Raw genomic sequence first — 27,745 nt, 5'->3', positions numbered from 1 at the left:
CTTTAATCAAACTCTAGTTTGCTTGCCTAGACTGTCTGGTTCATTTGGGGAAGAGGGAACGTGCAATTAAAAAAACAAACTCTGGTCTGCCTGAAATCCTCGGTTAAAGTGAACTCTGTTGCAGTTTGAATTCATTTGTGGCCAGAGACCACTCTATAAGCAGGGACCGGGCTATGATGCAAGGCATTCTGGGTAAATACAACCCGCTAGCCAGTCTAACGCTAGCTGGAGAGATGTCTCTTGGTCATTTGCCAAAGACAAAAGAGGAATCCTACAACCACTAAAATCTGACGCTTTTGTTTACATGGTTGTGCTCAGGAAGGAAGTTGTTCTCAGTGTCGTCTTCTCAGGTTTTGTGTGTCATTTTCCTCAGTTGCTCTTGGTGTAGCGCCATTACAGGCGAGGAGGGTAGCAGGTTTTTCAAAGAGTTTGGTTGATTTGACTCAGTGCAGTCTGAAAGCGAACTGCAGCAGCCGAAAATGTAATAAATATTGCAATTTTGGTCCCCAATGAAACGGAGTCCACAGCACTATCAGGTTTGAAGAGACTCTTACATCCTTCCCTTTCTCCATCCGGTCTCCTCCAGGCCATTGATAAGTACTGCCGCGTGAGTGGAGGCTTCTCCGGAGTGAAGGACGTCTACTCGTCCAACCCGACCTACGATGACGTGCAGCAGAGCTTCTTCCTCGCCGAGACGCTCAAGTGAGTTTGATTTGAAGCAGTTTCCTCCTTAACACTTAGACACTTTAACCTATAGAAGTCCAGTGTAAGTTGGATTTTGCACAGAACCAAAGCAGTGGATCCTTTATGCCTGTGTGTTTGATGCAGAGGGAACCCCTGGTTTGGTTTTCCATCCCATCACTGTTGAGTTGAGCAGCAGCTCTTAAGTGAGTCTGGGGAGAATCGCTCTGGTGGTTCACTGCTTCCCCCTGGTGGCTGCTTTGTGTAAATGATCCCCTTCAGGCTTTGTGCTGCTTTTCTAACCAGTTTCTCAGGTTTCCTTTCCTTTGGAATTAGAGCTCACTATTTTCCAGGTCTGGATAAATATGGAAGAAATAGATTATGGAACAATGTTTGTATTTCCAGACTTTTATTCACTTTATTCCATGATCTAAATGTTTTGTCCTTCATTTGTTCCTTTTCCCTTCCTTCTTTAATTCCTTGCTGCCTTGTCTTTATCCTTTATTTCTGTCCTTTTTTCCTTCCTTGTGTCTTTTCACTCCTTAGTTTCATCCTCCCTTACTCATTTTGTGTCCTTCCTTTAATCCTCCCTTCTTCCCTACATTAGTCCCTTGTGTCCTACTTTTATTCTTTCTCTCGTTCTTTTCTTGTGGCCTTCATCCCTTCCTTCATGCCTTTAACTTCTTTCTGTTCTTTCTGTCTTTCTTCTTTTCTGCCTGGATTTATTGTGCCCTTCCTTTACACTTGTTTACCTTCATCCTTCCTTCCAACCTTTTTCTTTGTCCTTCCATCCTTTGTTTCTTCCTTTCTACTGACTTTCTGTCCTTCCTTCATCTGTCCTGTATTTTTTTCTTCCTTCATTCCTTTATTTTGTCTTTCCTTCCTTCGCGCTGTCCTTTCTGCCTTCCAAAGTAAAGTGACATTTCCCGGCTGCCGATCAGACCTCGGCTTTTGACTGGGATTGAAACGAACACCGACGAGGCTTCTGATGCCACCAGCGTGTGTGGGTGTGTGTGTGTGTGTGTGTGTTTGGTGTGTGAGCTGTGAAATGTCAGCTGCCACGCCGGCCGCCCACTCCCTGAGACGCTGACATTTCAATCCTTATGAGTTTGGAGGCCTTTTGTATCTTTTTTTCCGTCAGTGTTTGTCCCAGCTGAGAGAATCCCATCAGAGCGAAACAGCAGCCGCGCTCTGATTGGCTGCTGCTTGCCTTTGATCAGCAGATAAGCAGCATTTAGGAAACCACGTCGCTCCGTTTTCCAGTCGTGTGGATTTGGCCTTTTCTCCTCTTCTGTTGCAGCAATTAAGGAGTTAGTTTGCAAACTGTGTGATGTGAAAATTATGTTTATAAAAACAAATGAAATGCTGACAAATGTAGGCTTTGGTAATAATAATAATGTAACTTTTGCTGGAAACTGGGTAAATCGGTATTTGAAAATGAGTTTAAACGCTGTTTCAGCTTCTCTTTGAATAAAATCTTTTGTTGATTTGGATGTGATTAGGACTAATGAACTTTGCTGAGAAAAAAAATGAGTTTCCTTTGAAGAACCCAGAGCATGATGTTGCCACCACCGTGTTTTTCTGTGTCTGTCGTTTTGTCTCTAACAGTTTTCTACCTGGCATTTTAAAAAAGGGGTTTGTGCACTCTGTGACTTCTTCAAATCAAACAAAATTGGTGCTACGTTTGTGCAGCAAAAAAAAAAAGTGTTTGTGCTGCCACAAATTTTTTTAAAAATTTGAATACTTTTCTGGAGGTCACAGAAGGTCAACCAGCCCCTCCCACATTTATGAAAGCAAACAAAATTTGTGCCAGTCATTTTGCTATGTTTCTTCTGCTAAAATTTTTGTTTGTGCCGCTTTTTTTTTTTTTTTTTTTTTTTAAGATATACCAAAAGTTGTCAATAGTTCAACTGGGCCCCTAACGTTCCCAAGTCAAAGAGAGTTGTTGCTTCATACATGTGAGAGGGGCTGGTTGACCTTTCAATGACCTCTGAAAACTTTAATTAATATCCTAAAAAGGATAGTGGCACCAACGAAAATGAATGCAGCACAAACGCAGCTGGTTTGGTGTCAAATTTGTTTGATTTTATAAATGTGGGATGGGCCAGTTGACCTTTTATGACCTTAGGAAACTTTTATTAACATATCAAAATGAGTTGCAGCACAAACGAAGCACAGTTTACAGTAAATTATTTCTGCTTTGAAGAGTGACGGGGTTTTAGCTTCTCTCAGGTGATTTAAACTTTTCTTTTCCGGACGTTTTATTAAAATCCTTATTGTATTTTGTTGGCAAAGTTCATGTTTAAATATTTTAAGCTCTTAGAGCTTCAAATACCTAAAGGACTACACTGGACTCTTTTGACACATTTTAGTTTTGTTTATGTTCACGTCATCTTAATTTGATTTATCTTAATATTTAAAAAAAGCAACAGGTTGCTTTTTTTTCTAAATAAAGGAGACAAAAATGTCTTTGTCTTCATAAACACCTTGTAGCAATAACAACAGCGTTTTATTCAGGGCTTGCTGTCATTTTGAATGATTAATTTCTCCCTCTACTCCCTTTACCTACCCCTTCATTGCCCTCCTCCACCCCTCCACCATGCCCCGCCCCCTCCCTGTCGCCATGCCCCGCCCCCAGGTACCTGTACCTGTTGTTCTCCAGTGACGACCTGATGCCGTTCGAGAGCTGGGTCTTTAACACCGAGGCCCACCCGCTGCCCGTCCTCCACCTGGGCAACATCACCCTGCCCGGCAGCGAGCCCGCTCAGCGGTAGACGCACACGCTCGCCTCCTCCTCCTTTTCCTCCTCCACAGCACCAGGGGGCGCCACCTTTCTGCTCAACCCAGCCCACCAACCCCCATCCAACACTGGACAAACTTCCATGGGAACTCTTCATCTGCGTCTGGACTGCAGACATGAGCCAGAGGAGACGGAGACCGACTCTCTGGATCTCCCTCTCTTCTTCTTCTTCTCCTCCTCCTCCTCCTATTTCTGTGTCCTCCTCTCCGACTCTCACTATAGATCCGTGTGTTCGTTGCTTCAACCAGACAGACGGTGGGTGTGCTGCTCAGCCTTTTCTCGGCTCTGAATCGAAGAGCTCCAAACAAGAGGCTTTGTTTTTGTTTTGTTTTTTTATTTGATTTGACCAAACGTCCTCCATACTGACTCGAGCCGAGGCCCTAGAAGTGCAAACTGAAGGATTATGCTAACGGACACTTGAAGGGTTTGTTTCCCCTCCACGCTAACGGACCAGTGGACATTTTACAGGGTCTGTTAACGAGATATTTTTGTTTTGAGGTTTTTTGCATTAATGGAGACACAGGGTTGTATGAAAGCCCTCCACTTCTCTCCCCCATGACCCGAACCCGTTTCCTGTTTGATCATCTGATGGTCCAAGACCTCAAACTGTAATCAAATCACCTCTTTACAAGCAGGTGAGAACAGCAGTAACCACCTAATATAAAGCTGGGGGGTTTTTTGACTATGGACCATTTTGAGAGAAAGTAATTGAAGAAGAACAGCAGCAGGCCTCCATGTACCAGTCTTACCAGTTTCTATCCCATCCTAAAACCATCCTGCTGCTGCCGCTGCTACTTCACCGGATGCTGCTCTTCTTTCCGTTTTCCACAGGTTCCCCCATCATCGTCCCGTCACTTTTTTTTTTTCCTTCCGTCCTCTCTCAGATTTTCTCGTTTCCTCAGTTTTCGGTGACACCTCGCTTCTTGGTATACGTGTTTGTGTCGGTGGCTCCGCTTTAAATCATTTGTTTGTGCACTTTGTTACGGGAAAACTCTAAGGACAAAAGAGTAGAGTGGTGTAGCACTGAAAGAGGTGAATAAATGATTACAATACTCCTCGGTGCAGAGCTTTCATCTACTGTCCACTATCTGTCATGCTGTTGCTGTTTCCATCTTTATGTGAAAACAATCCAAGTTTCTTGATTTGATTTTAACCTCAACCTCTTCAAATCCTCATGATGTCAAATTATTCAACCTTCAGTTGCTTTTAACAAATGCTAAGCTGCATAAAACGTTTTGACATGGTACAAAATTATAGTTAATGTCTCCAGAAAAGTTGCAATATTTTCTCTTTAAGGCTATCGGCATGCCATTTAAAATGCTAAAAGCCCTATACTGTTTTTACAATTTCTCCTTTGCTTTTAGCTCATGATGTTCATATTCATTTCCATGTTCAAAATTAAGAAATATTTTTGAAAAGTTGTTGCGTACACAACAACAAACTCTCAATAGTCACCCATTAAAAGCAGTGATTGCTACAGCTACAGCTGAAACGTGAGCTCATCAGGCGGAGATTTAGGTGCTGATTTATTTACTGAGAAAGGGAAAGTAAGGAGGAATGTTCTTTGAGAGCAGTAGATTGGAGATCTAGTAGACTGGCACCCGACTCAGGGATTTCAAAGCACTTTGTGGTGAGCCCGGCCTGAGAAAGTGACAAAAAACGTAATACAAAAATACTGAACTTCTGGCAGCGTTCAAGAAAAGTTGGGCCCTGCCCACATAGAGAAGATTTTAGTTGTATCCGCAATGATTCTTTGGATGTTTAGACCGTCCGTTTCTGGTCTCCCAAAACGCAGGATCCTTGTGGACGATCATTTTTGAAACCAGGTTCCAGAGTCCATTTCAGTGTTTCCGTCTGACCGTGCCACCTACATTAGTTTTGAAGCTATGACGGCGTAGCGCCATTTCTCTCTCTCTCTATCCAGCACGCGCCTCATTTCCACAAATAACAAATATGGCGTCATTCTTTGTTTTTCGCGTCGTTTCTTAGTGGTGTTACAGCGCCACCATCGGGCTCGTCATACAGACTACAGCATTTTCAGTGGTGCTGCTGACGCACATCGTTTTTCTTAACCGTTTACAAAAATTGAACGCTTTCGTTTCTGTTTGGACGGAGCCAAAATTTCTACCGCAGTTCAGACGAGCTTTGTTACCATGGCAAACACAGGGGTGTTGAAGGACTTTCCTCCAAAGTAGTGCATCACCAGAACACCAATGTTTCTACTTGTAAGGGTTAAACTGAACAGCAGTGTAGCTGTCAGCATTTTTCATTAGTCCCTGTCAGTCTTGTAAACTTTGTCTACAGTTAATTATTTTTATTTTTTCCAACGTGTCACCTAATTCTGAAAGTCAGAATCGATTCAGATTTATGATCCATTGTTTGGCTCAGACGCTACGTGGAGATTTAAGAATATTATATGAATAGATTTATTGATATAACTCGGTACTATCAAAGTAAATCAGATGTTTTCTACATAAAAAGTGGCAAATGTCAATAAACAACAAAATTTCTAGCCTCAGAACTTTATGCTCACAAACAACACTTAGCTTTCTACACTAGCTACTTTTTTTTCTTCTTCTTTGGTCGGTATTGTCTCCCCGTCCTCCTGGCTCTGGGCTGAAGCCAAGATATTAAGTGTGTCAAAGTGGTTTGATAAAGAGAGATCTTTCAGGAAAGCAAGAGCGCTCACTCCATCTTTTTTTCCTGCACTGCCACATATTCACCTTAAGAAAAGCCTTTTCCATGTGACACATCATCCAGATATGGTCGCTCCTCCCCATTTGAAGTGCTTTAGTACGTATTAAAATTACTTCTCTGCTCTAAAAAACTATTTTAAAAAGTACTGATTATGATTTAAGTTTTACACTTTGAGAAGTTTTAGTTGGGTTTTTTTTAGCTCTTTTTAGCCGCTTTTCCATCCGTACCTCACACTGAGAGCTCAGTTCTTCCTCATGTCGTCCTTCCAGAGTGTTTTACCGCTGACACAACACTCAACTCTGAACCTGTTTCTCATAAATCCCGTCCCGAGCGTTTTAACATTCGACGTGGCCGGCGCTTGAACCCGCCTCGTTAAACTGACCCGAAACCGACGGAGGCGAGGAAGCGAACACGCAGTCGCATGGAATAAAAAAGAAACCCGGACTCGAGCCAGTTGGTGTGAAACGATGCGAGAGGGCGAATAAAACTGAACGATATCCGCCAAAAACGACCCGTGGTGAACCGACCACAGGGGGAAGCGGTTCGGACGCCAGGCAGGAATAAATAAACAAAACGGAAACGGGGGAACTCTCCTGTCAACATGTGTTGCATAATCAAATCATTTCACTTCTGTTCATTATTATTAAAATGTTTCCATTTGATTAGAGCTAAAAAAATATATATTTTTCCCATTTCAAAAACTTTCAGCACAGAAAACGCGTTTAGCTGAACAATGCTAAATAATGTTTACTTCAGTACTATATACTTCAGTATAGTATATAGTATACTATATTCAGTATAGTATATATATATATATGTATATATATATATATATATATATATATATATATATATATGTACTCAGCACCGCTAAATAACAGTGCCATTAAAGGTCTCTGTATCAGTAAACAGTCTACCTGATATTTATGTGACTAAAATGCACATAAGTATCAGCTGGGATTTTTATTGCCGTTATCATTATTACTGTTTCGCTCCTTGGTGACGTCAGAGCCGGTCATCCGGGCTTCCCAGCTGCACCTGGCGGTGATGGCACCGACGTGAAAACCTCAGGAGGTTCACGCACGGTTTCCGTCGCGGTGACGGAGCGTTTCGTTTCAACACCTGGTTCGATCTGATCCTGACCTTTGAACCGCTTTTAAATTCAGATGTAAAACCAGGACAGCACACCGTCTTCATCCTGTTTCAGCCGCAATGTTCATGATGTCAGTCGGTGCCTTCCTAAAGTGTCGATGCCCCCCTTGAACATTTTTACATTTTCTCTTTTATGTGAACTTTCATGCCTTTTTTTAGCGTGTAATTGTGAGGTGGAAGGAAAATGCTACTCTGTTCTGTTTGGTGTTTTGAGGCTTGTCGCTATCAGCTTTAGCCATTTGCTCTTAAGCTCGGTCAGATTCTGTTATAATGTCCGTAGAGATTGTTTAGGATCATAAATGTGACTGAAAAGCTTATATAAAATACATAAAGTGAAAACTTGTCAAAACAATAGGACTTCTAAGAGATTTTTCACTTTATTTAAAACACTCTATACATATTAATTCCTTGTTCCATATCAAATTAATATCTGACTGTATAGAGGTCTATACATAAAACGCATATAAACATATAAAACCAACACTAAACCTTAGTGACACTAAATAAAGCTATCAGAATTTTATATAAGATAAATCTTATAGAACATACTAACAATAATCTATTCTGTCAAATATCTTCAAACTAATGGATTTGGTTTATTTAAAAATGCGACTAGTTATGTTTAAAGCTAGAAAGAGATCATTGCCAAAAAGTTAGTTGTCTTAAGTGGAAATAACAGAAGGAAACTGTTTAAAACAAACTGTTTGGATGAGGAGATGAAAAGTGATTTACTATAAATCCATTCAAAACAATTACTAAGGAAAAATGGTTTAGCCTTGTACACTTCTGATTTAATAATGAGAACCATACATTGGTTTCAACTGATGTTGTTGATTTATTGTATATGGCCCTGAAAATTTATTTAGTCATTATTGAGAAAGAGGCGGGTTTATCCTGCTTCCTTTTCAGTGTTTTCAGTTTTCAATTAAGATTCTTGATTACATTATATGTGACTAAGTGATCACTGCAAAAATACAAAGTCTTACCAAATATTTTTACTCCAGTTTGCAGTGCAAACATCATAGTACAACTGAAATACGACAAAACTAACTCACAAGCAACTTTTCAGCAAGATATAGAGCTTGTTTTAAGTCAATAATTACTTCACATTAAAATTTTTTAAGCACTAGTTTCACTGGCAGATTATCTCACGTAACACATGGAAAACATTTCTTTAAAAAATCTGCCAGTACTTTTTTTAATATCAGTGTTATGTAATTACTGACTGAAAATGCCGAGTTGGACTAAATCCTGGAGCGGAGTCCTGGAGCGGAGCGCTTCTATCTGAGGTTTTAGCTGCATAACGATGGAATCCGATTTATTTCTTGGCCTGATGTCTCATCGGACCAGTTTCTGATGTCGGATCAGGATAACCCTAATACTCCACATAAATATCAGATGGACTGATACGGAGACCTTTAAAGGCACTGTTATTTAGCGGCGCTGAGTACATATACACTTTTTTTGGGGGTGGAAACATGTTTAGAACCCAGCATAACATAACTTTCCCTTTGCACTTACCAGAAGATACTGCAGTAAAACGCTTTTTGAAGTTTGTGGCAACGTGTGAAAAAGTTCTGGGGGTGTGAATCCGTTTTTTTTTAAGGCACTGTAAGTATTTTCATCAAGCCGGACCCGTTCTGCTCTGCTCTCTCTCTCTCTCCCTCTTTGTGTCGATTTTCCTTCTGATCGGTTCAGGTAAACCCGGCCCAGATTTCAACTCTAAATCGGCGTTCTTCTTTGTGGATAACCAGGAACAGAAATTGAGAATTTTTTTTTTCCCTTTTTCAAGAAAATAGGCGGCTGCGCAGCCAGACGTGGTTACATTATGTACACAAGTTAGCAGCTGCACCGTAAAAGCTGAGGATTTCCTCTGAAGGTTTAATTGAGGCGTTGAAACCACCATTCTTCTCTTCCCCCACTCGTCTCTTCTTCTCTTTTTCATGTGTGCTCATGGTTAAACCCGTCGATAGAGTTGAATTCATTTCATTTCACCCATCGGTCACTTCACTGATGCAGCGCAGACTTTGCTCTCTCCTCCCCCTAAACGCCACATCATCACCACCGAGTCCATGCTGAGGAGGAAACCATCAAGTCGCTGCAGCGGCGACGTTGATTTTGACAAAACTGAGTGTTCTGTATTTGTATTTTTACTGAGCTACAAAGTAAGATTAAAGTATCTGTAAATATGTTTAAAACTGAGACACATCCAATAAAAATGTTATGAAAAGTGATATGTTTTCCGTTTGTGTTTTCTATTAAACTCGGCAGCAAATATTTAAATATTGCAGCTGATTTGATGACCAGAGTCCGTCTAACTTTATTAGACGGACTCTGGTGCCATATCCTTGACTAGTAGTGAGCATTTATTGTATCGTGTATCATTTATCGTGATAAATTTCTCCTGATAGAAATTTTAATTCATTGCCACAATAAATTCCAATTAATGATGTTTAAAACCAGCCAAAACTGTCTGTGCTGTCAAGATTGTTAGGTTTGCTACAGTATCTTCTCCACTGTCTGTTCAATGAAAGCATCAATCAATACCAATAAATTTGAAAATAGAGCAGCGTGGGGAGACAAATCACACTTCTTTACGTGACTGATGCCCTAAAGAAGTGTGTTACAAACACAAATGTTTCGCAAGAGCTGCATTTGTTCTTGGTGGGGCTACAATTGCCGTGACACGGAGATTTACATTTCAGCATTTCTTTATTTTTCTGTGACGCTTGAACTTCTACCGTTTCGTTTAAGTATTGTTTTTAATGCAGCTCTCTTCTCTGTTCATTCATTTCCCTGAAATTACTCCTGGGACTTCAAAAGAAAATCGACTGACTAGCAACATTAGAACATATTTCAACCGCAGAAAAATATTCCGTTTCAAGGAAAGCTCAGTTTGAGCTTCTTCAGCGTCTCCTGTTGAATCCAGGCGGCTGATTGCGCTTTAATTGACCTTTTCAAGTGAAACATCATCTGCAGTGGTCCCAGCTGCATTTGATGGTTGAGAGATGGCCGTTGAGCACGTGCCTGCTTTCAGTCGCCGCTGACGTGGTCGCTGCGACGGCCACTGATGTGACCGGAAGGACTGGCGTTTAACTCCGAGCATTACCGAGTCCGACAGGCAGCTGGAAATATCGGCAGCATTTCTCAAAGCCAAAGTGAATCTCCCGAGTAAAGCCTCTTCAGCTCGGTTGTAAAAGAACAGACGGCGTAACCCACTTCCGGTTAGTGTGGATCGACCGAGGCCGTCGCTAACGAGATAAACTTGTTAAAAATGAACAACCGGGCACATCGCTCCGTCTTTTACGGGGAATTTGAGCTCCAGTGTCTGTTGAGCAGAGTAAATGTTAACGCCTGTTGCCGTTTTAGAACACAAATGTTGACCTCTGAAATAAAATAAGAAGGTTCAATCTAAAACGAGCTGAATGTGAGCTTAAAGCGCCGTAAGAATCGAGGTTTGATTTGAAACGCGCTCTGGACCTTTCCTATAGCGCCACCATCTGGTTCACAGACAGCTGTTGACCTAATGAATACACAGACTCATTCAATAAGTTGGAATATTAGAAGTCCATTTATTTCAGGGACTTTGTCACGAAGTGAAACACGTTATATATAGTTTAATTACACACAGATGGACGTTTTCAAGCCTTTATTTCCGTTAACTATGATCATTGTCCAACTTGAAGCTAATTTGTTTTTACAAATATCCAACAAATCTTTGTGAAGAATTTTTATTTGCTTCATGCAAAATGATATTGTTATGGCTGGTTCATTAATGCTGCCACATGGTACGACAAACCATTTTGTCCTTTAATCAAACAACAAGCCTGGCCTCTTATAATAAAACGTCTTGCCCTTAAGGGGTTTAGTAACCCACAACGTAAATACACAATTATGACCATATGACTTGCCATATCTCCAACACTTACCATTACTACATTAGACAAATAAAACAATAACACATTTTTAATGGGGAAAGCTCTTCTATTAAGTTTTTACTAGAATGTAGCCTTCATGAACAGTATGTTTAATAGCTGCTTAATGGTTTTTATTTTTAAAAGGTATATGTATTATGAAAAGTCAGTCTCATCGGAGTGCATATTTTAGTTTTTTGAATATGACAAATTCCCATAGCAGCCTAATGGTCAGGAGCTAAAAAAAAAATTGTTGGCTGTAGATTTGAATGTTTTATTTCAGCAAATTTAAATGTGAAAAAGGATAATCACATATTGTCGCCTTCCTAAAATAATAGCCTAACTCATTTTTTACCAAAAAAGACTTTTTTTATTTTGTGTTGTTTAAATCATCTTCCTAAATTTGCCTGAATCACAAAAATCCCTTCTGACTTAACCCTTTACTTCAGAAAGGCAACAACATTGATATTGAAATAAACCTTCTTCAACTATTAAGGAAAGCAAACCAATTTTTTCCACCAACTCAAAGATGCTGCAGCAGCACTTGCAGTCATTCTCTCGGCACCATTTTTTTCTGCAGCACATTTAAAGACAAGAAAAGCCTTTGCAAGAAATTTTGAGATAAAGTGAAATGCTACAGAGCACGGTACGGAAAGAATAAAAGTTGAAATACAGTGGAGACAATAAAAAAATCATCATCAATGTAACTGACTCCCTTCATATAGATGTAGTTTATTGTTCTGTTGATTTTGAAGCAGCAGTCACAAAAAGTCAGACCAACCCTCAATGTAGATCAGGATCTTCTTAAAGGAACCTAAAATACCCATCATGCCTCCTGTCTTTAACAATTCAGAATAGCATCTGTTGCAGTTCTGGGCCGTTTGTGAAAACTTCACAGTTGGCTGATGTGAATCAACAAACGGTGTGCTGTGATGGCGGTCTTCAGCCACAAGATAAGGCTGCTCCTTTCTGAAGCACTTCATTGGAAAAAAAAAAAAAAAAAGTTAGATTTTACAACATCGCAGGTTTCTCTCGTGATCGATCCACGTCTAGATTACCTGAGACGGTAAGGAGCCTGTTTCATTGGATTATGTTCTTTACCCCACGAAAAATATCACACCCCATCAATTTTCTAATAGGGAATTTTGTGGAAAAACAGTTTCCAGTGTAATATGAAAAACAGCCTAAACCAAAATACAATACAGTTTTTTAATGCAATTCTGCTGTGAAAATCCAATGCAATTATTCATTAAAACTGGAAAAACTGCCAAAACCTGCATTTCATCACCTCCCTGAAATAATGGCATATGTCTTTTTTTTTTGTCGTATCAAAATCACTTTTGGCAAAAGCTTTGATCATTACTTTAAGAAGATGGCAATTTGTGATATGCATGTTAAAAACATTTATACATATCAGAAGCATTGTTCTAGGAATACCTTCTATGTAGAAGGAAATGTAGAGTTAATTCCAGTAATAGTTTGTTCTAGAGTTGCTTTTGAACCAAAATAATTGTATCATTGACCAACATATTTGATGTGCATTGATGATTTTGATGATGATATTCATCAAAGTCTAATGATTACTGGTTTCTCAATACTGGTGACTGTTGTTTTTATGACTTTTTATTTTTGTGTTTTTATGATGTAAAGCACTTTGAACTGTCAATTAATTAGCATGCATTAATACACCACGTGGTAGCCATCTTGGCACTATCAGAAGATAATATCTACAGTCTTCCTTATCTTTGCTCATGCAGCCAATCAGGGCCAAGGAAGATGAATGTCGCTCCTGGATTGGCTGCTTTGCCAACGCCAGCCAGTGGTGTGTCAAGTAGCATTGTGTTTACGGAGTTTAACTCGAGTTGCATTTTCTTTTGATATTTTGTGGATGCTCTGCGAATAAATCGCAAATAAGTCAATTTCTCATGAATAATTAGGAATTATGTTCAATCCAGAGAAAGCATTACAAATAAAAACAAAAAAACGTTCTCAACTGAAATGATTATTGCATTTAACACCATTCAGTCGAAAACGCAGTTAGGCCGCAGGACACGACAAACGTCTGTGTTGAAAGAAAACATGAATAATTTAGATACAGTTTGTTTCTAAAGACATGATGGACGTGTCCGATTGATGGCGTCGGTTCAAAAATAACTAAAACCCCCTGACTGAATGTTTTTCTTTTCTAAACGTCATGAAATTGACGTCATGGCATTTTTATGCAGGTGTGATTTCATAAAATCTCGTAGAAAAGTAAGTATTTGAAATCGTATTCATACAAAAGCTGTTCCACCGTAAGGGTTTGGTGATCGTGAGGCTCCTCCTCTTACTTGGGAAGAAGCTTTCTGGCAACAGTAAACACATTTGACATGTGAAGACGAGTCATATTATCTGGAAGTTGATCATCATAGTCTGGGTGACGGGTTTACCACCGAACGCCTGCTGTTTGCACAGAACTGCCCCCGTCACAGTACTCTACTGAACATCATTACCTGCACACACGAGGACCGACCACTGGAACTGCTGCTGACCTGCTGCTCTCACACATCCTGACAGGGGTAAACGTTTACAGGTTCTCCTTCACGGTGGCAGAAATGGTGACGCTCTTTTAAACACTGCAGAAGTCGAGTCGAGTGTCGGACATTTCAGCGACAAAGCAGTTCAAAGCGTTTCACGTCATAAAGACATAACGAAGTAAGCAATTATGAAACAAGCAGCAAACATTACATTTTGTCAAAGGCCTTCATCAAGCAAACATATGTCAGGTATACTGATATATCTTGAGGTTAAAAGCAACTTCAACAGGTGGGCTTTAGCCTTGATTTAAAGGAGTCAGTGTTTTGAAGTTTGTTCCAGATTTGTGGTGCATAGAAGCTGAACGCCACTTCTCTGTGTTTGGTTCTGGTTCTGGTGGATGCAGAGCAGAACCAGAAGAGCAGAACCTTTAATGTATTTTGGTGCTAAACCGTTCTGTGACTCATAAACAAGCCAAAGTGTTTTACAGTCTGTTCTCTGAGCTTGAACTGATCTCACAGATTTATACGACTTCCAGAAAACTGGTTGTTTGTTCAGGTTTTCTGGAACCAACTTTCAGAAAACTCCAAAACAGCCGAAGCACTGAGTTCCTTTAAATCGATTTGTTTTGCGTCGCCAGCAGCTGGAGCATTCATCAGTCAGAAGTAACTCTAAACAAAATTGGGTTTTAGACCTGATTTAAAGAAGCTCTGTGTTTCCAATATAGCAACATACGTAATTTGCATAAGTCTAATAAAATCTTGTAGAAAAGTTAATTGTTGAAGTCATCTGCATGAAAAAAAATGTGTCTTCTATTCCTACAAACGTCACCAGGAAGTTTAATGTCCGCCTGGTTTATCCAAAGCGACCGTAGCTCGGATGTGTTTGGGATCGTCTTTGTGTTTCGACCAACTATTTGAGGTGTTGATCCTCCACCAACTCACCTTTTACACCACTGGTAGCAAAACAGACCCTCAGCATGATGTTGCCACCACCATGCTTAAAGCTACTGATTGCACTTGCTTTGATTTAGAGGTATCTGAGCAAAGGGTACAGTATATGAAAGTATTTGGCAATTTTCCAAATATTTGTCTAATTTTCATTTCTATTTTTTTCATTTTCTTTCCACTTTGCAGGTCGACTTTGTGTTGACCTGTCACGTAAAATCCTGGTGTAAGACATTGTTCTAATGCAGGGGTGGGCAACTCCAGGCCTCGAGGGCTGGTCTCCTGCAACTTTTAGATGCATCTCTACTTCAACACACCTGAGTCAAATAATGAGGTCATTAGCAGGACTCTGGAGAACTTGACTGCACTTAGGAGGTGATTCAGCTATTGGACTCAAGTGTGTTGTACCAGGGAGACATCTAAGAGTTGCAGGACACCGGCCCTCGAGGACCAGGATTGCCCACCCCTGTTCTAATGTGTCAAAATGTGAGATCGGTTCCTTTATTACATTTCAGTTTTTTTCAAACCTGACAATACACCTGTGGTTACAATTAAAATACAATAAATAATTTTAACTAATCAAATGATTGCCCAACGTGGAAGATAAAAAAAAAAACAACTGATCTACAACCTTTTACATTTTAATCAAAGCGAAGGCCAGTGTTTTTGTGACACCTAATAATGAAAACCCTCCTGAGTTGTGACTTTCCCTGCTTTGACGATTTCATGCTTTGCACCAACAGAGTGATTTTCTATGAGTTCTCCTTCCCAACACAGCAGGATTACTGTCGGCTTTAGTTATGCATCAACAACAACACACGTTCTGTAGCGTCCCTGTGCGACATTTGGCACCTGCGTCGCGACCACAACAATCAGTCATCCCAAAAATGTCACAGAAAACCAACATGTTTCCATCCGTCTCCCAGGATTTCTGTTACCGCCTCCGTCCGCCTGAGATTTCATCTGGTTTCTCAAGGGTCTCTGTGAATCACACGTTACGTTATATAGCTAAATAGTAAAGAGTGCATAATGATAATAAATGGCTTATAAAGTAATTATTTAAATGTCTCTTTTTAAAAAAAATAAAATAAAACTGGAACTAAATACAGAAATAAATTCTTAAAAATAGAATTATGTATTAATCTCATTTTAAAATTAGACAAAATTATTTAATTTAATAAATTATTTTATGTTGTACAGAAGCACATCATGAATTAATTTATATGGTCAACTTCACCCATCTAAAACTCTGTAGGCGGGATTAGAGCCGGCTGATTGGCTGCTTCTGTAGCGCCCCCGACGGCTGATTGGCTGCTTCTGTAGCGACCCCGACGGCTGATTGGCTACTTCGAGCCGTAAGTAAAGTTGCTATGACCCTGAGATCAATTTCTTCGCTGGAAAATGCAAAAATAACTTAAATAACGTAATAAAATTGTTGCCATTTATTTAGCACAAACTGTGTGTGAGCAATTCTATCCTCTATATCTCTGGTTTGGTCTGAAATATCTCTAATAACTTCACGAGAGAGCCTAGCTAGCCGGTGTTAACTAGCGGGCGGGGCTAACATTGATTGAGACCAAACTAAAGATATAGAGGCTGGAGTTGCTCACCCAGAGTTTGCGGTATATAAATTACAATAATTTTATAAAGTTATTTTCACACTTTAAGAGAAAATATTGACGTTAGAGTCGTAGCAAACTTGGAAGAAGTTTTGATAACGCTTTGTTGTTGTTGTTTTGCAAGCCGTGATTTCAGCAGAGCTAATAACTCCGGTGGTTATGTAGCTGTTGACTCATGACAGCCCGGCTTGCTTGTGTAACATACTTAAAATGGTTCCGGTTAAATCTTGCTAAAATGCACCATCTGCTGGTTAAACGGAGTATTGCATTCACCCTAGAAAGAGCGGGGTATTATGGGTAATCCTCAGAGCCGTGAGGGTCACTGTCGAGGTAACGTGTCTCTGCGACGTGATAAAGAAATATTATTTATAAAATATGTTTATGGTTTTCGTTTTTGCATATAATTGAAATATGTTTAATCCAGGTTATGCTAGTTTTGCTATTATATCGTTTTTGTTGCGTAGTAGAAATGTTTAGTCCGTGAGAAAGTGTGGCGGGAATTTCCCACACGGTAACATTATGGCTCCTCCTGGCAGGAGTTTCTTTCATGCCAGAGACTGACTTTACCTCGATGCCCATGTGTGAAATGCGGATGGAGAATTAAAGAAAACAACTGATGCCAGATTGAGCTCCTTGTCGTTCATTTCTGCACCAAGAGAAGCCACCAGATCCACATAGGCCACACATGCAGCGATTGGTCTCAGTCGTGGAGGAGGACGGCGGTTTGCTGGAGTCATGGATTGTCTCAGCTGTTTACATGAAGAAAGAGAGATGGGCTGGAGCAGTGGGAAGGTCTGAAGGTGAGCGCAGACTGAGCGATGAGTCGGGACCGACTCCCAGAAGCCTCCATGATGTTTGGGGATTTATTTAGCCGTGGTGCTTCACTCTGATGATGGCTTGCAGGGAAGACAGTCTTCCAAAAACGTTCACTACTGGAAAGAATTATATTTAAATTTAATTTTTTTTTAAAAAACACCCCAAAAAACTCTGTGAATAGGATCTGGATGCTTTTTGAACTCATTATTTCTTTGACAGCTTTACCAGCTGGCAGAAATGATGAGAATGTTCACTGGATGAGGCGAGTTAGCCACAAAGTTAACTTCATTCAGATTCAGTTTATATGCTGTAGAGATCTACCCTGGGCAATCATAGGGTCGAGATACAGCCAATTCTTTTTTCTTTTCTTTTTTAAATTTTTTTAGTCAATCAGCTGCACTGCATAGTTAAGTGAACTCAAAACCAGCAACACAATGATTTAAATGAATTAGAACAATCATTTTGTGGGAAAATGCAACTATTGGATTTACCATTCTTTAGTCAAGCGATGAAGAACCATGGTTGCTTTAAATCACCAACTATTAAAGCCACTCTTTCAGTTTGGTGGAAATTCAATGATATTCTCAACAAAAATGTTACCACCTCAAAATACACACCACTTTGGAATAATCCGGATCTTACAATAAATAAAAAAGCTCCTCTTTTTTTAGCCCATGAGTTACAGACAATTCTAACGGAGGAGTCTCCACTTATTCAGGATTGCAACACAGAACGTTTCTCTTGGCGTTTTGTCTTTTGTGATTTTACCCAGAGGAAATGCATTGTTTTTATCACTTCAGGTGCTTTTGGGATTTAACATTTAATTTTTTTTAAAAAAAAACATTGTTTTCCTCTGAAAAGACAACAAATACAGTACTATTCTTTACTACTCTCTTTTCTCTAGCAGATATGGATATAAAAACATGTGAGAACTTCAACTTTCACATTTTAAGCAATGTATCCTTTTCATTGACCTTATATAACATTCTCATTTTCAGAGGCACTGACAGTTTTCATTATCTGTAAATCATGAGCATCAAAATGACAAAAAAAAAAATAAGGCGCAAAATATTTCACTTTAAGTGTAACGGGCCTCTATTATTATATGAATTGAGTGACAAAAATACTTAACTTTTTGATTATTGTCAAGTTTTTTGAGCTGTATTTGCATATGTACTAAAGTCAACAAATCAAACAAAATGTTGTATCCTTGTAAAACACTCTGGTAGGTTTAAATTGTCTTAAGGCACCCTTTTTTTCTTTTTTAGAAATTCCTACTTTTGTATCCTGCTTTTTGATAAGAACTACACAACATGAGAAACAAAAAAAATTACCAAATGTGGGAAGGAAGATAAGAGACATAGAAAACCATAGTAAGCAGTTAAACTCCTGAATCGGAACAAAAAACTTTGATGGAGACGCTCCGTGACGTACTGGTTGGACATGTGCAGCAAATTTTCACCTTTCTATCAAATCCAGCGTTAACATTTTCTGCCAACTCAGCTAAAGTTGATGTTTTCTTTCCCGTTTTGCATCAGTAAGGCCAAAAGGCGTTTTTGTTTTTCCCTCACTGGACCGGTGGTGTGGAATCTGATGACTGGAAATAAATCCTAAGAGCTGCAATTGCGGGGTTGCTCTGATCCAAACACTTAACCATTATCCTCAAATTTGGTAAAATTGCCACATCAATTCTAATGACAGGATGCTCACTTTGGCTCAGGATCTTCTTTTTTTTTATTAGACACAGTGCCACTCTTCATTAGCCAATAGACATGATATTTTGGCTAATGAAAGCCAAATGCCGACATTTCTGAATTAGTATTGTCTTCAGTAACGAATCGGATCACCTGAAAACGCTTGCTTGACCTGTGATGATGCATTATATGATGGATGGAAAAGTCAGGCGTACACTGGAAAGGATCGCCAAAACATGATGTCAGAGTCTGAGTCACAGAAAAGATTAGGATGTGTTCTCGTCGGCGGGCGTAGTGGAACCTTTAATGGCACTCCACTCCACGGCCGTCTGTTTGCTTGCCTGGGTACAATATGTGCTTCAAGGCACATGCAAATCAATCGTGTTTGTGTGTGTCACTGTGTTTAATGTGTTAATGGCCCCTGCTGCTTACCGAGCCATGGCCTGGACACACTGAGTCACTTCTCAAATGGCACAAGAGGCTTTGCAGGTAGCAAAAGCCGGATGGGAATACACAGAGCCAACGCAGGCCTGCCGCCACTCATCCATAACCAGGAGCGCTACGATAACACCCGCTCATTCCACGGAGAGCAGCTCCATTCATCTTTATTTCCATAATCACCATGCAGATGGCTTAGCACAAACAACTTGCTAGAGTCTGCTCATCTCTCTGCTCGGCCCTGAGTTTAGAAACCCGGCTAGGCTCCGGGTAGAAACGTCTAGCTCCAGTTTGAAACGAAACGCCAATTTATGCTTTCTGAGCTGTTTGATGTTGTTGTTGTGGCCTTTTACTTTGAAACCAAATAGCGTGAGCGTCTCGAAAGATTAACTAAACAGCCTTGTGGCATTTCAGTTTTCCTCCCAGGCTCTTGATAGTTGTCTGTCGGTCTCTTGTTCCCACACTAAGATGTTGATCTGTCCCAAAACCAGCCAATGAAAAGTTTTATCTACCCCACTACCAGTTCTGTGTTCCGTTTGCCAGCCGTTGACTCCATCGTTTCATTTCATTTATTGATTTATAGGATGCTTTTCAAATAAGGAGATAAAGAGCATAAGAATAAAATCAAAACAACACTCAAAAAGATGACAGAAATAAATGAATGTGCTAAAAACGAAACATTAAAGCTCTTATTGGATAAACGTGTCTTCAGATGTGCTGATGGCACGAAGATTCAAAGGAAGCTAGTGATTTGTATTTCACCGGCGAAAAGGCCCGTTCAGCCCAGTGTTGGAGCTTTCTCCTCGTAACGTCCAGTAATGGCTGACATTACGACTTCAAGGAGCTGACCCGCACACAAACATGTAAAAGTTCTGGCAAACAAGGAGGTGCGAAGCCGTTAAGAAGCTTTCAGGGAGTAGCATAAAGTTTAAAATCAGTTCTAAAGCAAACAGGAAGCCAGCGTGAGGGATGAAAAACGGACAGTGTTCAGACTTTTGGGAGGTCTTAGCTAATTGGCTACATTTCAATCACAATAATCAAGTCTGGACCTAAAAAAAGCGTAGATGGCCTTCTTCGGGTCAGGTTGGTTTAAAAATGCTAACCTTTGGACAAAAGACACACCAGAAACTAGCTTTTCCTGACCATGGAGTCAACTTGATTCTTAAATGTAAAATCCTTCTAAAATATTACCCCTAGATTTTTGACTCCGTTTAGATTAAAAGTCAAAGTGCTGACATCTGTAGTGGTGTTGCTGCCAGACGAAACGCATTCAGTCTTTTCCGTGTTTAGAAACCTGAGAAAATCAGGTTCAGCCACTGCCTGACAACAGAAATCCAATTTAGTAGAGATTAAAGAACATTATCTGAGCCCGGGGTCATGAGCAAGTCGCTCTAGATCTCATCTGCATAGCAGTTTAAAGATGACTAGTACTGAGTTGTAATTGCTACACGTGGCAGCTTATAAAGTGAAAAAGAAGAGGGATGGGGCGTGCTGTGGTGGCGTGGGGGTTAGCGCAACCCGTATTTGGAGGCCTTCAGTCCTCGACGCAGCCATCGCGGGTTCGACTCCCGGACCCGATGACATTTGCTGCGTGTCTTCCCCCCGTCTCCTTCCCTGTTTCCTGTCAGCCTACTATCATATAAGGGACACTAGAGCCCACAAAAGACCCCCTAGGGGGGTAAAAAAAAAAAGACTTTTAAAAAGAAGAGGGATGAGAGTGAAGCCTGTTCACGCAAAAAAGGAGCATGAGAAGATGCTAAATTATTCACCCTGACAGAAGGAGTTCTATCTGCTTCTTTTGCAGGACTGAATGACCCACTATCAACTGCTGAGGTCCAAGGAAACCAGAACCACAAGGAACTTTTGACCAACAGACATATCTATACAGTGCGTACTATTTATAAACCAGTCCGAACTAAGTTCTGATCCAAAGCTGGACTCATTAAGCAAGGTTGAAGCAGAATGAAAAATATATTTTCTAAAACCTTGGTTAAAGAGATAAATGGCCTAAAATTAAGTCAAACTGAGTGATCTAGGTTTGTTTTCATTTTTTTAAAGAAGAGGCCTACACCAGCGTTTGGCTTGGTTCCTGAGAACAAAGTTAATAAAAGTTAGGGAAGCGTTCCCAACAGTAATAAAATCCTCTTTGATCAATAGCTGGAAGACAGTCAATAGGACAATTAGTGGTTCTCATGTGTTGCACCATTAAAAAGGACACTGGTTCAAACTGTTCTTTCATGCCTTGTATTTTACCACTCTGACTGCTAACACTTGCTATTGCTAGTTGTTATCTTGTGCTAAATTAGATAAATGCTTGGAACAGTTCTCAAGAGGAGCAGATGATCACCTTCAAATGACGACATAGGAAGGTATTCTTCTAATAGATTGAACCCTGAGAGTTTTTGGATAAGTTATATTGTTGGCAAACACAAACCGAGCCACATTTGCTAATTATGATCAAGTCTTTTAAAGCATTTGGAGTTCTGTTTGTGTGAAGAAAACATTAATAAGAGCTTGTTCGTACGCCAGGCATCGGCTCTCTGCTTTTGAGATCTCTGAACACTTTTGATCTACAATGAGGGTTAAAAAAAAGGCTTTGAAGATGTTGATTTAGACATCAGAACCGGATCAAAGCAGCACCCAACCAATAATGAGTTTGCAATGAAGTCACAAAACGAGTATTGTTGTTAGGTTCGGACCTACATGCAGGCCAGCAAGCAGCTTGGATAGATCCAAAAGAAGACTTGGCCAATATCACAGAGAAAGACTTACCGACAGCAAGACATGCTTTGGTTTGTTCAAGTATTTTCATGTGAATTATGACGTCCTTCGCTACCAAACTTTAGGAAAGCTAACATAAAGACAGTACATGTTTGAAACCACACTGGCCTGCTGTTATGGTTTGTTTTAATCATCTTACATGCCGTACAACCTTTGCATACTTTGCATTTTATCAGTTCCTCACACTACATGGAAATCAGCTGAGCAGTCTTCCTCTACTTTCCAAGCTCGGTTTGATCTTATGTCCTTATTAAACAGAACATTTGTTAGTTCTCAACCAGTATAATGCATCGATATGTCTAACCAGGTAGTTGAATGAACGGTACTTAGGAGAATCTGTGAAGTAACACCTGTAACGTTTTGTTTTTTGAACAATAAAGTCGATTACTGTAGGCTGATGTATGTTTTCTACCAGGTAGCAGATGTAAGAGTTAAGTAGTAATCCAGTCCTCTTTGGCTCCAAGGCGTCACATACATTTGTAGCTGTTTTAGGTCAGATTACCAAATTACCAGAGTTGTTTCTTGATAAACACCAGAATAAGGAGAATAAGATGATCGTTTAACTTTCTTCAAATTCAGAAATCGGCATCCATTTCCTGAAGCTTTTTAATGGACACTCAAAAAACAACAACTTGTATGTTGTTTTTTTTTGTGTTTTTTTTTTACAATACAACAAGTTGCATTGTAGATACAACTTGATATTTGCTGGACTTCACTTAGTCAGCAGTGGAGTCAGAGAATGGCATCACTAAAGGTCTTTAAAAGAGACATATCTGTCAGGAGTAACAGTTATGTTGTGTTTTTGCCAAAAAAGAAAAACAAAGCATCCTCAACGTCACAGCGAAAAATGATTTCCCCAAAATGTATTTGACATAAATTAAGTAATTGCATGAATACTCACCCTTTTTCAAGTCAGCCAGACCCTTTTTACAGAACCCAACCTAAAAAGTCCTGAACTATCTCATCAAACTCCTCCTTTTGGACTCCTTTGTTTAGATATCCATTTACAGTAATAATTTCTGCCGGGACTATTTTCTACTTTATACACTCTAAGACTTCATGAGTAAAACAGAAATGTATACTTGTTGCCGCCCGCCAACGCTGCCGCTTGCATGCTTTTCACATATATGTTTACGTTGACCAAGGTGTGTTTGGAGTTTGTGCAAAGATCCTCGGTTGAGAAAAAAATAGATTGTACAATCCGCTCTACTTTAAGCTGCACTGGTACACAAACTTCATTTTTTATATTTTGTGTACGATAGTTTTGTTTTGGTTGAAGTCAAACATGCAAACGGAGGAAGTGCCCGGCCCAAACCTCCGTTCGGTGACAACTTTTCGTACGTAAATTATGATGTGCAGGCTTTTCCAGGCTCCGACTGACCCCACCACATCTTGGACACTGTTGTGATTCAGATTTTGTGGGAACACGTTCATAAAAGTTTGTCCCCCGTTCTGGCACGCCTGTCCCACTACGAGGTCACCACCGCGCACTGGTAGCCATGATGGTTGGACTGACGTTTGAACAATTCCAGTTGTTGGTTTCTTATATTTTATTTAATTTTATGTAAATTTATTATGCAATGCAGCATTGTATTCGCATAAAGTGACATGCTCTTTTTCATCTGAATTGGGTTTAAATGGAATTTGTCGGATTGTTTTGGTTTGGACCGAGATTCGGAACTGTAATTTTTTTTAACATGGACTTCGTTAAACGGTACACACCGTTTTATTTGTTACCATTTCAGGCAACAAAAATGAAGTTGTTTTGTTTTTTTTACCCAGTTTTAAAATGAGGTAAATCCAACCTTGAGTATGGAAAACCCACGAAAGACGCCACCCTGTCATTATTTGGTAACTAAAACCGGGCAACACCAGAGACGCCAAGAGTGACAAACTCAGTGAAAGCCTGCTGTAGGATTCACTAGGGATAGTAGCAGCTAGGTACTGCTAATCAAATGAAATGGCATTATTAGTGTGATCACCTTAAGAAAAAGCAGGAGGTTTTGCCAACTTTGTTGCCCTGCAGCTTACTGATGTGTGTTAGGATATTGCCCGAATGTTGAAAGACATCAGGAATGACCCTAGAGAGGCAATTTGAACTCCATTATTCTATAATAAGAGAACGATTATTTGCAAGTGCAAAATAAATAAGACAGTTCCCAATCCACCCAGGAGTTGGAATCCTTCCCAGCAAATTTGCCCCAAAGGCAGACTGAGAAAAATTTCAAAACCCCCATAATGAGACTCTATATGGCTCAGTTAGTACGTGAGTGTTAGGATTTATGACAGTATGAAGATGGACAAAGACCAAAGTATGATCTTTGAAACGGTTGTCAGGAGAAAGCCTGTTTGCTACAAAATGAGCATGAAGAGAACATGGCAAGTTTAGGATAAAGTATCTGAATGAACTACGATAGTTCTTGAACAACGTCCTTTGGACAGATGAGAACATGTTCGGCCATACTCTGCGATATCAAGGCAACAGTAGCACGTCAGCTAGCCATAATATACCTGGCAAGCAAGAAACTGTAGGGGAAATGACTTGGGCTTGTTGTACAGCCTCATGACCTGGGGACCTTGCAGTCATGGAGTTGACCATACAGTGAACCCTCGCTGTAACGCGGTTCACCTTTCACGGCCTCGCTGCTCTCTCAGATTTTTTTGTCCAGTTTTTTTTCACAGTGCATTGTGTTCTGCATCCTGATTGGCTAAGCAGTCTCTGCGCTTCTTCTCTACCTGTGTGCCAATAACGTTACGGCATTTAAATATACGTGATGCAGCTTGGCAAATTTTGGTAAATGTTTTTGCCCAGAAGAAAAAAGAGCGACAACAACAACTACCGATAATAACTATGTTCTTCACTAGAAAAAACACACCTGCACCACAGGCTTCAGAAGAAAAAGCCACTAGAGAGTGAAGTCAGGCCGCAGCGTCACGGTCAGAGGCACAGTGAAATACGCGAGTCACAATTTGTCGAACTGATGATTAAAATGATTATTTTACTGTAGTTATTTGTAAGAAAGCGTTATATTTGTTAAAAAAACAGGTTTTGTTCTTTGGTTTCAATGTAGAGTATTTAATTATGCTGTGTAATAATTGTAAAAAATAAAGGTAACTACTTCAGGATTTCGCCTGTCACGGGTTCTTTTTGGAACGCAACCCCCGCGAAAAACGAGGGATCACTCGCACCAGACAAGAATACTCTGTACCAGAGTATTCTTGTCTGGTGTGATTTCAACTCTCCAACTCCCAAGGTTTGAGTGAAATGAAGACATTACCCTTTAGGTTTTTTACTGGAGTATAAGTTGAGGATTTTTATTACAGTGGTTACTCTGTGCAATCTTGAAAGATTTGTTTCTGAAGGACTCACCAAAATGATCCTTGGTGGGTTTGGAAATTCTTTATCCAACAGAACTCTGTGTGTTGATGTAAAAAAATAATACACCTACATCACAACCACTTAGGGGGTTCCACAGGGTCTTGTTTTAGCCCCCATTTTGTCCTCTATATTTACTAATGAGTTAGGACGAGGACTAACTCAAATATTTATATTTTTATGCTGATCACACAGTCGTTTATCCTCAAATCACGTGGAGCTTATAGAGGAGCCTTGCAGCAGTCTCTGTTGAAACGCAAACAAGAATAAATTCATAATTTTACTCAATTTCACATCTAGACAGTTTCTTTTCTCCTTCCTTTGCACTTCATCAAGAAGAACTCGTAGAAATGCTTTCGCCTTACGCTGCGATGACGTCAGTACGTTAGCTTCATGTCTTTGCTGTGGAACAGCTGGCGCTAACAGTTTTACGGTGAGAGTCTGAGTGGGGATCCCCTTCCAGGCCACTTCCCACTCTCTGCTGTTATCATGCACTCTGCCATGGTGTGTAACCCACTCCTTTAGGGGCTCCCCACAGCACACAACCACAACACGCCTCAAGCTTTCCCCCTCTCACTCGGTGGTTTCAACTCACCTTCTGGTTTTCCCATTGCTGCGCAAGAAACAGCATCCTGTCTGAGACCCGTTTCTTCCGACTTCCTGCTTCAGTCACACATAGAGGCGCGGGGGTAGGAAGTGGGAAAGGTTTGAGCAGTTCCTAGTAAGTTTTAGTACCTTGAGCCATCGCGTTTTTATAGATGTAGTACATTTCAATTGTAGAATCATGTGTTTCACAAGTGAATTCAGATGAGTTGTGTTTTTTTCTGCGTGTGTGTGTGTGTGCGTGTGTGTGTGTGTGCGTGTGTGTGTGTGTGTGTTCAGAGGAAGCGACCGAATAAAACAACCTGTCTTCCTCAGAATGTGAAGAGTTTCCCTCACAACCAGGTTTCTGGGTCTGTTGTTTCCCGTGTGTCAGAAAAAGCTTTTTCAGGGCCATCAGCAGAATCTCTTGGACAAGTCTCTGTTGAATAATAAAAATGAAGCATGTTATCATTATTTGTGTCCGAAAGAATTCAGCAAATCAATTTGTTTGTAGTGAAATAAAAAAACGAATCCTTGGAGGATATATTTGATCATTACATTTGGGTAATTTCAGAATAATTTTGTAAATTATTCTAAAATTATATTAGTGGGCTGCACAGTGGCGCAGTTGGTAGCACTGTTGCCTTGCAGCAAGAAGGTCCTGGGTTCGATTCCCGGCCTGGGGTCTTTCTGTACGGAGTTTGTATGTTCTCCCTGTGCATGTGTGGGTTCTCTCCGGGTACTCCGGGTTCTTCCCACAGTCCAAAAACATGACTGTAATTGGTCTCTCTAAATTCTCCCTAGGTGTGAGTGTGTGTGTGAATGGTTGTTTGTCCTGTCTGTCTCTGTGTTGCCCTGCAACAGACTGGCAACCTGACGCCTGGAACGTAGCTGGAGATAAGCACCAGCAACCCTCCCGACCCCACTAGGGACAAAGGGTGAACAGAAGATGGATGGATTCTAAAATTAATAGAACATAGGTTTACATATAGCTCTTATTTTCTGCTTCAGGAAGAGACTTACTTTACACGTAAATTCAGAAATGCAGTTTGATAGTGTCAAATGAACATCTAAACTGAATTCATGGTGTATAGTAAGAGAAAAAGAAAGTTAGAGATACAGTTGGGTTATGTGAGAACTAAAACAGTGTATAAAAACAAGTTCATTGGTGCAGATATGGGAGACATAATAAACTGGAAATCTCATTTAAAATACATTTGCTAGGAGCATTTCAATATCAGGAATGCATAAAACCAATAGAAGACTTGTTTAGGGAACATCTGACATATAAGTTTCATTTATCTGGTGCACTCCCCTTTCTGTTGCTGCCCATATGAGCCATATGAGAACCACACATTCTGGGTTTAAGACAATTAAATATGAGATAAGCTATGAATACAGACTAACGAATATGAATCAATATATGTAAAATTAAATATAAAGAACTTTATTGATCCCAAAGGGAAATTAAAATAAAAAGGAGCCTTCAGTCAAGTTTAAATAATAGAAGCTGCTTTTAGCAGCAACATATCTCTGATTAACAAGCAGCCATTAGCTGCAATCTGCGTTCAATAGAGTTATAGCGCGAAAAAGAAACAAACAAATAAAAGCAAAGTCTCATAAAAGTAATTTGCCCGAGCCTCACAGCTGCTCTGTAACTCGCACCACGTGACAGTAAACGTCACAAACCCCGGCTGCCTGCGGACGCTTCTGGTAACTTGGCAACGCAAAAAA

At 40.1% G+C, this 27,745-nt stretch overlaps 1 protein-coding gene across 3 annotated transcripts in view; it reads left to right on the top strand.

Annotated features, from left to right (window-relative positions):
- The window catches only part of man1a2 (mannosidase alpha class 1A member 2), a 176,312-nt gene that overhangs the window by 124,641 nt on the left and 23,926 nt on the right, over nt 1-27,745 (top strand). For 2 of the 3 annotated variants that reach the window (XM_023337179.1, XM_014471491.2), the window contains exons 13-14: nt 587-702; nt 3,320-7,009. In XM_023337179.1, coding sequence (XP_023192947.1) covers nt 587-702; nt 3,320-3,455 — 252 coding nt within the window. In that variant the 3' untranslated portion in view covers nt 3,456-7,009. Of the gene's footprint in view, nt 1-586; nt 703-3,319; nt 7,010-27,745 lie in introns of those variants that run through there. The other variant, XM_023337180.1, reaches the window with a different exon arrangement.

The sequence above is a fragment of the Xiphophorus maculatus genome, chromosome 7, assembly GCF_002775205.1.
Source record: "Xiphophorus maculatus strain JP 163 A chromosome 7, X_maculatus-5.0-male, whole genome shotgun sequence".
In the NCBI taxonomy this organism is placed as follows: Eukaryota; Metazoa; Chordata; class Actinopteri; order Cyprinodontiformes; family Poeciliidae; genus Xiphophorus; species Xiphophorus maculatus.
Note: the sequence above shows the minus strand (reverse complement) of the source record. Positions and strands in the feature narration are given on the sequence as shown.